This window comes from Poecilia latipinna, unplaced genomic scaffold, assembly GCF_001443285.1.
Source record: "Poecilia latipinna isolate Pla-1442-1.1 unplaced genomic scaffold, P_latipinna-1.0 Scaffold2679, whole genome shotgun sequence".
Lineage (NCBI taxonomy): Eukaryota > Metazoa > Chordata > Actinopteri > Cyprinodontiformes > Poeciliidae > Poecilia > Poecilia latipinna.
This window is the reverse complement of record NW_015115295.1, coordinates 49,430-61,371: the sequence shown is the minus strand read 5'-3', so window position 1 is coordinate 61,371 and position 11,942 is coordinate 49,430. Positions and strand designations below refer to the sequence as shown.

Genomic DNA, 11,942 nt, shown 5'->3' with positions numbered 1-11,942 from the left:
TTTTATGTCTTTGTGTCATGAGGTAGATCTCAGGCGGCTGGTGAGAGAAAAAGTAGATCTTGCTCTCAAAAAGTTTGGGCAGGCCTGGTGTAGTGATTCCTGTCTCCACGGCGACAGGAATGAGCGCTAACACCTCACATGATCGTAGCGCGGATTCTGCGGTTGTGGCTCTCCAGGCTGACTGTCCTCCTCCTTCCAGGCGTCCACACCTGTTTCGTGTGTAAGAAACGCAGCGAAGACGTTCGCCGCTGCATGATCCCCGTCTGCGGGAAGTTTTACCATGGAGAGTGCATCGCTAACTACGCCGCGACCGCGCCGGTCAACCGAAGCTTCCGCTGCTCCATCCACGTCTGCCTCACCTGCTTCATCGCCAGCCCCGGCAGCTCATCCGTCTCCAAAGGTCAGCGGAGTAAAGGTCAGCAGGTCACGCCTGGCCCGCCGCCCCACTCTCATGGCGCCTGTTGCTCCGCAGGCCGTCTGGTGCGATGCGTTCGCTGCCCCGTTGCTTATCACGCCACCGACCTGTGCATGGCCGCCGGCAGTGTTGTGCTTTCCAACAACAGCATCATCTGCCCCAACCACTTCGCGCCACGTCGCGGCGTCAAGAACCACGAACACGTCAACGTCAGCTGGTGCTTCGTCTGCACCGAAGGTACGTCGTCTCTTTAAACTTTCAATGTTACCCCTTTTGCATCATTTCCATCCATCCATTTTCTAACACCTCGTCCCTTAATGGGGTCAGGAGGAGCTGCTGCCTCTCCAGCTAACATTCTGGGTGAGAGGCAGGGTCACCTGGACAGGTCACAGGTCACCTGTCCACCTGGACGGGTGACCAGTCTGTCACAGGGCAACACAGAGACAGACAACCATGCACACACACACACACACACCTAGGGAGAATTTAGACAGACCAATTAACCTGAAGTTAGTGAAGTTAGTTTCGAGTTGGATATTGGATTTTCCAATATCCGCCGAGCAAGCGGCATTTAGCTCAAGGTTGATCTGATTTATGAACGCTAATTTCGGCCAGCCGTTCTCCAGCTCCCTCCTCGGAGGTTCACTTCACTGCAGTCGGTAACACAATAAAACCACCGGGATAAAGTTTGTTTTGGTCTGTGGCCTGTAAAGATGGCACCGAGCGACTGGACCTAAACGCCCCACAACGTCTGACGCAGTGACGTTGGTTCCCAGGCTCTATTGGCCAATAGCAGACATAGAAGGCAGCTCTCCTCATGAACATAACGATGCAGCAGAAAAACAGCGAGCAGAAATACAGAAATAGAGAAGCAAAAAAAAGGCAAAGCAAAATATCTATTTGTCTTGACGGAAACTCGTGTAAGGAAAAGGAAAAACTAAATATGTATTTATGCTTTTATTTCTATATTTATTCTTTTATTTCTTATGTTGGTCCCGGCCCTCCATAGACAGCAGCTGTAAAATGAAAAACATTAACAATCATCAGACTTAAAAACATATCAGGTAAAATTACACATGAAACCCAGAATATGATTAAACTTATCTAAAACAAAGGATAAAATACATCATCAGTTACGGAGCTATCGGCTAATGGTTGCCATGGTAACCACCAGCTTTTAAAAGCAGCGATAAAATCAGGAGAAAAAACTTTTTGACCAAACAGAATAAATTTGAAGAACAGATGAACCAATTTTGACAAACTTTACAACTACAATGTTAAAATAAAACTTAGAAAACAAAACATAATTTCAAATAGTTTTATAGAACATTTACATATAGATTATGTCAAATAAAAGATTTGTAATCTTTCAAAGGAACATAATTTAAATTGATGTTAGCATTTTAGCATTAGCTTCCGTTTAACACTGTATTGGTGTATCGCTTTAGCATCAGTGGAGATAATATTTATTAATTTATTTTTTAATGCCACTCAGAGATTATTTAGCGGGAGAGATTAAGCTAAGAACCTCGTTTGTAGATCAATCTGGAACAGTCTCGACCTTTGACCCCGTGTCTCTGTCCGTCCGGCAGGAGGAAGCCTGCTGTGCTGTGAATCGTGTCCCGCCGCATTTCACAGAGAGTGTCTGAACATGGAGCTGCCCAAAGGCAGCTGGTTCTGCAACGACTGCAAGGCGGGGAAGAAGCCGCGCTACCAGGACATCCTGTGGGTGAAGGTCGGCCGCTACAGGTCAGAAACGGCCCGCCGCTCCCAGCTTCTGTCGTTTTAGCTTTTATGTAGTTTTATGTATAAAGACTTTTACACATGTTCTAAGCTTCAGCTTTTGTATTTTAAGTGATGCGCTGGTTTTGGACCAGAAATGATGACGTGTGTATTTGTGAAGGTTTTTATTTGCGATTGTTTTTTAGTTATTTACTGCGACCTGCTCTGTGGGAAGAGCAGCCATCTTGTGATCGGAAGGTTGTAGGTTCGATGCCAGCTTCCTTCTGCCACATGCCCCGGGGCAAGGCACTGAACCCCAGACTGCCTACCGATCTGCCTATCGGAGTATGAATGTGTGAGTGTGAATGGCTGAATGCGACTCTGGTGTGAAGCGCTTTGAGTGACTTCCTGGACGATAAGTGTGTGAAAATACACACACTTTGCTTTCTGCTCTGTGCTCCTTCGGTGTTGTTCTTTCCGAGTCTGTATTAACCGATTACTAAAACAGTTGGCCATAATTCCAATAATTGATTAATCATGATTATTTCAATCAACCGTTTCAGTCTTTTTTCTGTCCAGTCAGTTTTTCTTCTGCTGTTAAAAACCTTCTTCTGTTTTTTTGCAGGCAGGTCTGATATTTATTTCCAAACTGAGCTGAAGCCATGCTGACGCACTGAAATGTCTCCTCTGCTGTTGATTGAAGCTTTGTATTATGTTATACACAGCTCCCTTGTTCCTACATCAGGGGTTTGATTGTCTGTAATTGAGCAGAAAAGCTGAAACTAAACGATGAAGCGAACGTGTGCTTTGCTCTCTGACCCGAGGTGGTGGCCAGCGGAGGTCAGCCATCCCAAAACCATCCCAGAAAACATCCAGCGCATGCGGCACGATGTGGGCGAGTTCCCCGTTCACTTCTTCGGCTCCAACGATTACCTGTGGACCTACCAGGCCCGCGTCTTCCCCTACATGGACGTCGACGCAAACAGCAAAGAGAGGATGGGCAAAGGTGTCGATGCAACTTACAAGAAAGGTGAGGATCATCAAATATTCAGGTTTTATGTTCGTGTAATAACATCTTCAGGATGCTGAGTGTGTTTTATTTCCGTTGTCAGCGCTGGAGGAGGCGGCTGTGCGATTTCGTGAGCTTCAGGCAGAAAAGGAGCTTCGGCAGCTTCAGGAGGACAGAAAGAACGACAGGAAGCCGCCGCCGTACAAACACATTAAGGTCTGAAAAATCCTACCAGCGTTACGCAGGCTCACAATATGATGACGGAGTAAAAACACCACATTCATTGCACTGCAGTATTCAAATTTCCTTTGAATTTTTTTTTGTATTTCCTTTGAGTCTCAACAGCTTTTAGAACCACAAAGAGTTTAATAAAAACACCAGCAGCTTCTGGAAATAACTTCATGTTTTTAATGCGATGCTGATATTTCTCAATACTGAGGCTAAACTCCTCAGTATTACTGCTATGCTAGTCATTTAGCATGCTAACGCTAGGCCATTGCTCTTGTTTTTGCAATACATTGCTGCTGTTAGCTTACTGATGCTATGGTACTTTGTAGTATGCTAAGCTAATAGATTGTGATAAAATGAAAAATATTGCTTTATTTTATTTTGTGAACATTTTGAAATGAAAGATATGAGAAGAAAAAGAAAACAACAGATCTTTAAGTTTTGGAGCAGCAGAACCATGAAGTCACTGACAGATGATTTAAATCATTAATCAGTGATTTAAATTACTGATCGATTAGTTTTTAAGAGCTTCTGTAACTAAGCGTCGGCCTGTGCAGGTGAATCGTCCGATTGGGAAGGTTCAGATCCTGACTGCTGACCTGTCAGAAATCCCGCGCTGCAACTGCAAGGCGACAGACGAGAGTCCGTGTGGGAACGACTCTGAATGCATCAACCGCATGCTGCTGTACGAGTGCCACCCTCAGGTAGCAGAACCGCGTCTTTCCACTTTCCATGAATCATTTCATTTCTCTGAGTGGAATTTAGACCTGGTAAAAAGTGACAGGAGTAAATTGGGGCTGCCCCTGTAGGTGTGTCCGGCTGGTGAGCGGTGCCTGAACCAGGCCTTCACCAAGCGCCAGTACAGCCAGGTGCAGATCTTCCGGACTCTGTCTCGCGGCTGGGGCCTTCGCTGCGTCCATGACATCAAGAAGGTGAGTCCAACCGAGCGCCGCCGCCGCCGCCAGGGACGTCGATAAATCTCCAGCTGGTTCTTTCTCAGGGTCAGTTTGTGACCGAATACGTCGGGGAGGTGATCGGCGAAGACGAGTGCAGGTCGAGGATCAGACACGCCCAGGAGAACGACATCTGCAACTTCTACATGTTAACTCTGGACAAGGTGTGGCACGCATCCATCAACAACAGACCTTAAACTCAAACCGAAACTTCAAGAAAGTCTAACTAACGACACGCTGATCCGATTTCTGCAGCGCAGCCTGACAGGAAGTGACATATGCCAAAGTAAAACATCCTGTTTGGAGGAAAAATACAAACAAAATCTTTTACTCAGGAAAAAAGCAAAGTTCAGGCTAGACAAGGACGAAACGTTTTCAACAGGGAATGCCGACCTTCCCTGTTTATGCAGCTTAACTCATTTTGTCCCTTCACTCCGTTATGATTCATTTCTAAGCAGTTATGAGACGAAACTTTGACCTGCACGTTACCCAGCAGGTTGTTGCTAGGCAACCACAGAGGGAGGGCGTTGGTTGATACCACCAACCTAGCTTAGCCAACCGTGTGTCTTTCCTCTGCCTGCCTCTGGTTTCAGGACAGAATCATCGACGCCGGGCCGAAGGGCAACGAGGCTCGCTTCATGAACCACAGCTGCCAGCCCAACTGTGAGACGCAGAAGTGGACGGTCAGCGGAGACACGCGGGTGGGACTGTTCGCTCTGGTGGACATCGCTGCAGGTCACTGAACTTCCTGCTTAGGAAGGAAATGAAAACGTTCAAAGACCCGGGTGTAACGACCGTTCCTCCCTCAGGCACAGAGCTCACCTTCAACTACAACCTGGAGTGTCTGGGCAACGGGAAGACGGTTTGTAAATGCGGCTCCGCAAACTGCAGCGGCTTCCTGGGCGTGAGGCCAAAGGTGAGGCTCCCGGCCTGAGACCGGCTCCTTCCATGATACGGACAGAAACACACGCTAACCCGGCGCCGTCCAAACAGAACAACCCTCCATCCGACGACAAGGGCCGCAAGCTGAGGAGGCGGGGCCATGGCCGGAAGAAGAAGAAGGCGCTGCCGACCAAAGAGAGGGAGGACGAGTGCTTCAGCTGCGGAGACGGAGGACAGATGGTGTCCTGCAAGAAGCCAGGATGTCCCAAAGTCTACCATGCAGACTGCCTGAACCTCACCAAGAGGCCCGCAGGTCAGACACCTTCAGGACTGGGGGCCAAGTCGAGGCCCGCAGGCCAAATCTGGCACGCCCTAGATATTTATGTGGCCTTCAAGACTCAAGATGGCCACATAAATACAGGTGACCTGGGCTACAAAATATTCATTACAGTTTAAGCACAAAATCATTAAGTCCTATTAACTGTAAGAGAAGTGTACTTTCTGTTCCAAATGACTAAGAGTTTATTAATAAAACTGATTAAAGATGATTTCCCTCCTTCAGTCCGGTCGACCCGGTTCTACTGGACCCAGAACTCCACCATCTGCTCCACCTCCAGCTGCTCTGAGTCAAACCAACCTGTTCCCCTCCTGGCCTGTGGGGGCGCTGCACCAAGAACCACTGAAGGAAACGACACAAAAACCTCTGAAGACACTGAGAGCAACTTCCTTCTTCACCAGATGGAAACAAGATGGAGGATTTTAGCGGTTGGAGGATTTCTCTTTAGGCTGAAGACCAGGAGACCAAAGACTAAAGAGAAATCCTCCAACCGGAACCACAGCAGCTGGAGGTGGAGCAGATGATGGAGTTCTGGGTCCAGTGGAACCGGGTCCACTGGACTGAAGGAGGGAAACATCCTTCATGTTTTCCTGGATTGTTGCCTGTATGTCTGTTTGGTTGAAGGTCGTTGGGAGTGTCCTTGGCATCAGTGTGACGTCTGTGGGAAGGAGGCGGCGTCGTTCTGTGAGATGTGTCCCAGCTCCTTCTGCCCTCAGCACCGTGACGGCCTGCTCTTCATCTCCAAGCTGGACGGGAAGCTCTGCTGCAGCGAACACGACCCCTGTGGGCCGGAGCCACTGGAGCCGGGGGAGATCCGGGAGTACCGGCCCGACCCTGGGGCCCTGACCTCTGGGGCCCTGACCTCTGGGGCCCTGACCTCTGGGGCCCTGACCTGTGGGCTGGGAATGGCCGTCATCCCTGCCGGCCATCTCAGCCGGACCAGTGGCGGCGGGAACATGAAGGAGGCTGGCGGTGGTGGCGGTCCAGAGCCATTCCCTTCGTTTTCCATCCCGGTGCCCATCACCATCCCGGTTGCCAACGGCAACACCTCGCCGCCTTCTAGCAGCCCACACAGATTCGACCTGCCGCACTACTCACCCATCTCCTCGTACGAAGAGGAGCGCGACGTCCTGGAGGAGGAGCTGGCTGAGGAAGAGGAGGAGGAAGAAGAGGAGGAGGAAGTAATTAGAAATAAGTGGGACCCCCAGGAGGAAGATGATGAAGACGAGGGACTGGAATACCTGGAGCTCAAAGATGAAGATGAAGATGATGACAATGACGATTGATACGCAGAATTATTTTGATAACTGCACTGCAAAAACACAAAATCAGTTGTTTTTTTTGTCCAGAGCAAATATCCGAGTTTATTTGAAATCAATCAAATGTTATCTGTACAGCATGTCAGCAGCAGGCTTTTCAAAGAGCTTTACATCATAAACACAGAAACAAAGTCATGCAGCAGAGAATCAACAATAAAACGTGACATTAAGTCGATGCCGTCGATAAATTGATCACGATTCAAATAAAACTAACCAGGAGTCTGGATTTAAAGGAAGTCAGTGTTTCTGCTGTTTCTCAGTTTTCTGGAAGTTTGTTCCAGATCTGTGGTGCATAGAAGCTGAATGCTGCTTCTCCTCGTTTGGTTCTGGTTCTGGATGCAGAGCAGAACCAGAACCAGAACCTGAGGGGTCTGGAAGGTTGATACAACAACAGCAGATCTTTAATGTATTGTGGTGCTAAACCTTTCAGTGATTTATAAACTAACAACAGTATTTAAAGTCTATCCTCTGAGCTACAGGGAGCCAGTGTAGGGACTTTAAAACTGGTGTTATGTGCTCTATCTTCCTGGTTTTAGTGAGAATGTGAGCAGCAGCGTTCTGGATCAGCTGCAGCTGGAGGATTGATTTATTAGTCAGACCTGTGAAGACGCCGTTGCAGTAATCAATGCGGCTAAAGGTAAATGCATGGATGAGTTTCTCTAGATCGTGCTGAGACATCAGTCCTCTAATCCTGGAGATGTTCTTCAGGTGATAGAAGGCCGACTTTGTGACTGTCTTAATGTGGCTCTGAAGGTTCAGGTCAGAGTCCATCACTTCTCCCAGGTTTCGGGCTGATCGCTGGTTTTCAGTTGTAATAACTGAAGCTGAGCATTGACTCTAGTTCGCTCCTCTTTAGGTCCAAAGATAATAACTTCAGTTTTGTTTCTGTTCAGCTGGAGAAAGTTTTGGCCCATCCACACATTTATCTGATCTAAGCATCTGTTCAGTGATTGGATGGGTTCAGAGTCACATGGTGACATCGTGATGTAGAGCTGTGTATCATCCGCGTAGTTATGGTAGCTAATCCTATTTTCTGTTATAACCTGAGCCAGTGGGAGCATATAAATATTGAAAAGAAGGGGTCCTAGGATTCAACCTTGGGGTATCCCACATGTGACCTTTGACCTCTCTGATGAGAAGTTTCCAGTTGAAACACAGAAATCCCTGTTCTTTATGTAAGATTCAAACCAGTTGAGCACTGGACCAGAGAGTCCGACCCAACTCTCCGGTCGGTTCAGTAACATGATCAACACTGAGGTCCAACAGAACCAGAACCAGCACTGTGGTTCTCCCACAGTCCATATTTATATGGATATCATTGAACACTTTGACTAGGCCAGTCTCCGTGCTGTGGTAACCATGGAAACCAGACTGGAAGGAGTCAAAGCGGTTGGTTATCGTTGGAAAGCTATTTAACTGTTGAAGCTTTTTCAATAACTTTGCTGATGAATGGGAGGTCAGAGGTCGGAGGTCGGCCTGTAGTGTGGTTTGATAACTTACAGGAAACGTTTCACCAGGATAAGGAGCTAAAGCTAATAATTCATTAATGTTGATAAAGACAGGCAGATTATTTCACTGTAACGTAAAAATGTTTTGTTATAAGAGAAATAATCTGCTGGTGGAACCAGAACTGGGTTGCTAGGCAACGGGCCGGGCGTGGCTGGTATTGCTAGGCAACGGTGTGAAACCGTCTGACAGTGGAACAAGAAGTTTTGATCAATTATTTTATTTCTAACTAAAAAATGACATTGAACTTGTTTTTGTCTAATTTTCAGAATAATCAAATATTTCCACTAGAAACCAGACAAACGGGGTTAGATTTAGTGTTTTTGCAGTGCAGAGCGAAGCAGCATTAAAGGATTTAATCGATTTTAGGAGAAACATTAAAATCATGGAAGCATAAATAAATTGAACCTATAAATAAAGAACTCAGAAGTATTAATACTATATAGATTTCTAAATAAAGTGACATTTATCCATCATCCTCAGTTTATTTATGAAGTGATAATAATCTCTGAACCTGAAACAGAGTTCAGTCTTCAGAGGTCAGAGGTCACACGGTTTGACCTCCAGCTTTGGGACGTTTTGTTTCTGAACGTCTCGCCTCCGGATCTGTTTGGTTCCGGCCTCGATCGGGTCGGATCACCTGGACCTCCTGCTGCCGGAACGAACCTGGAACCTGGAACCTGGAACCGGGCCGGCGTCCGCTGGAGGATGAAACTCCACCACTTAAAAAATCAGATTGACTTTTTAATAATTTGTTTGTCAAACTGTATTTGATCATTTCATGCTAAAAATACGAATTCAAGGATTCAAGGGTCCAAGGACTTGAATTAAAGGAAATTTCATGTTAAACTCAGTGACAAAGTATTTAAACCTTTGAACTTTTATACATTTTGTCTTTTCACAACCACAAATTTCAGTGTATTTTCATTTAGAGCTAAACTAATAACCACTTCAGTAAACGATTCATTTTTTTGATTATTTTAGCAATCAATCGGTTAATATTTTTGATAAAATATCAAAAATATGCAAAAGATTCAAAAAACGATTCAGTCTGCGAGCTTTCATTCATTTAATGAACGTTTGGATCTGCAGATAAAAATCCTTCACATAACATGAGAAAAAGTGATCATCAATACAGAGAACAGACGATAATTGATTATTAACTGATTAATAATTGTATAGAAGAAGATGCCTGGGAGATTTTTAACAGAATCTGAAACATTTACAGATGTTTTGTTTTTCATCTTAATGCAGAATTAATATTTTAATGTTAATCGTTTCATTGTGAATTCTTTTCAAAATGCTTAACAATCTGAAAGGTGTGGCTTGCATTTGTATTCAGCAGTTATATTTCTTAGTTTGTTGTTTCCATTTGCTCTGATTAATGATTTATAATCTAACTGCTGTTCTCCACACCTTGACCTTTGACCTTTCTGCTGTTTTCAGATTCAAACTTGACATTTTAATAGAAACTGAAACAAAATGTTTTGACTCGTAACAATTCAACACTGCAAAAACACAAAATCTTACAAGTATAAACTAGGCTCAGTTTCTAGTGCAAATATCTTGAACTTGAAATATGAAAAATAACTTTATATGTAACTTTTCAGCAAAATACAGGATCTTATTTTAATAAAATAAATCATTAATGTTGACTTTTTTAAAATAAATTGTAGTTTCACTGGCAAATTATTTGACTAAGCATTAATCCCACGTTAAAGTGAAATAATCTGTCAATGGAACTAGAACTGTTTCAATATTAAGGATCTTATTAATAAGATCCTGTATTTTGCTGAAAAGTTCCTTTTTCAAGTTCAAGATATTTGCACTATAAACTGGACCAAAATACTCGGAAGATTTTGTGTTTTTGCAGTGAAGTTTCTATAGATGCTTATAGCAGTGGATGCAACGTATCTGCTGTAGCTGTCTGTGTTGCAACTTCTCTGAGGAAACCTCTGACTAAAGACTGTTGTTAAATAATCTGGATTGTTTGTTTCTCTTCCCTGAATAACAAAAGTTCATAAAAGACATGGAGGTTTGTGGTTGTAATGGGACAAAACGCTAAAAGGCCGGTGAATGCTTTGGCTAGGCTGCAGCACCAGGTGCTTTACGTCATTACTTAAGACGCACAAATGACCAGGAGGGAGAGCAACACGCTGCGCTTGTCCCTGACTGTTCAGTGGGATTAAAGATGTGGGATTAACAGATTCTTCAAGCTTCATCTGATGTGTGTGTTGTCTGCCAACGCCTTCGAGTGTGTTTTGTCTGAGACGTTTTTAAAGATTGCTTTTGCATCTGTGAGTCGTATCTCTTTACAAATGCCTTTTTACAATTGGCCAACTGGTTCTGTTTCATTCCAGTGTAACTTTGACTTATTGAGCTCAACTGACCTGTTAAAACAAACTCCTGTATAAACATATAAAAAATAAAGTTATTACATTAAACGTCTGGAGTCTGTTATTGAGATATATATTTCAAACATAAAACTACCCTGAACAAAAATATAAAGCCCCGTGTCAAATATAAGAGTTTTATGAACATTTGGGTTACGCAATATATAGATAAACTATATTTTCAGTAATTACTGATCTTCATATGGGCATTGATATCATCGTGGTTCGGCCGTTTGTAGCGGATTGACAGTCATGATCAGGGTCAGGATGAGGAGTCTGACTCTGACCCAGTCGGCTTCCCGTAGGCAGTTACAGACAGTCTGAGGTTTGATGTGTCTGTTGTTCAGACCGATCAGCTGTGTCGCTGGTCTGAGCCGATCCTCCAATGGACGAGCCGATGTGGCGATCTGGAGTCGGTCAGACGAGGATGAGGAGGATCTGCAGAAACCAGCTCTGAAACGGCCGGCGGTCCGATACCGGAGCTGCTGCTGTGCTGGACGTCCTGCATCCAACACGCCAACGGCTCCACAGAACATCTGAGGCTTTATGACTGGAGACATCATGTGACGTATTGGGGCCTTTTATTGTCCAGTTGTTTTCATCTTGTCTGATCACCCAGTGGACATGTCCCACAATGCACTGAGTAAATAACTCACTGAGTGATGATGCTCACTGACGGCAAACTGGACTAAACATTATACACAAACCAAGAGAAATATTAGTTTGGTACAATAAAATGTCAGCAAATGTTCATTCCGCGTTCGGGGTCGTTTCCGATCTATTGAAAATGTCATTTCACCAGGTGCTGCAGGGCTTGGCCGATGATGAACATCGATCCGAAGCCCCAACAAGTCAGCTGGAGAAAGGTTAAGATGTTCGCCTCGTTATATTCACGGACACGAAGGTGAGTTTTACTTTAACTTTGGCTTATGCTAGTAGGCAATATTCTCTGACATTGTTCTTGTAAAAATGTGCTATTTAAGAATCTAAGCATTCTAACGGACAATGTTTGTGCCTTATTTTCCAGTATACTGTGTGTTTATTGTCGTTAGTGTCAGAGACTGACGGGGAGGTTCCGGTTCGGAAGCCTGACGGAGCTCAACAAGCCTCATAGCTTGACAGTAGCGCAGCTCTGGTGTCAGAGATCTGGTTCAGCTGTTCAGGTTCAAAGTTGCTGC

At 44.9% G+C, this 11,942-nt stretch overlaps 1 protein-coding gene and 2 long non-coding RNA genes across 4 annotated transcripts in view; all 3 read left to right on the top strand.

Moving 5' to 3' along the window:
* nsd1b (nuclear receptor binding SET domain protein 1b) overlaps positions 1-7,020 on the top strand; it is a 21,471-nt gene extending 14,451 nt beyond the window's left edge. For both annotated transcript variants that reach the window (XM_015020884.1, XM_015020883.1), the window contains exons 7-18: positions 200-400; positions 473-652; positions 2,008-2,164; positions 2,962-3,167; positions 3,250-3,362; positions 3,932-4,078; positions 4,184-4,306; positions 4,375-4,491; positions 4,921-5,062; positions 5,137-5,243; positions 5,321-5,522; positions 6,171-7,020. In XM_015020884.1, coding sequence (XP_014876370.1) covers positions 200-400; positions 473-652; positions 2,008-2,164; positions 2,962-3,167; positions 3,250-3,362; positions 3,932-4,078; positions 4,184-4,306; positions 4,375-4,491; positions 4,921-5,062; positions 5,137-5,243; positions 5,321-5,522; positions 6,171-6,832 — 2,357 coding nt within the window. In that variant the 3' untranslated portion in view covers positions 6,833-7,020. The remainder of the gene's footprint in view (positions 1-199; positions 401-472; positions 653-2,007; positions 2,165-2,961; positions 3,168-3,249; positions 3,363-3,931; positions 4,079-4,183; positions 4,307-4,374; positions 4,492-4,920; positions 5,063-5,136; positions 5,244-5,320; positions 5,523-6,170) is intronic.
* A 2,964-nt stretch (positions 7,021-9,984) lies between these two features.
* Positions 9,985-10,815, top strand: LOC106938740 (uncharacterized). Its single transcript, XR_001422689.1, has 2 exons — positions 9,985-10,473; positions 10,512-10,815. It is a non-coding gene; the product is annotated as an uncharacterized LOC106938740 (long non-coding RNA).
* Positions 10,816-10,977: 162 nt separating this feature from the next.
* Positions 10,978-11,942, top strand: part of LOC106938742 (uncharacterized) — a 4,127-nt gene continuing 3,162 nt past the window's right edge. Inside the window, exon 1 of the long non-coding RNA XR_001422691.1 lies at positions 10,978-11,180. This is a non-coding gene — a long non-coding RNA (uncharacterized LOC106938742). The remainder of the gene's footprint in view (positions 11,181-11,942) is intronic.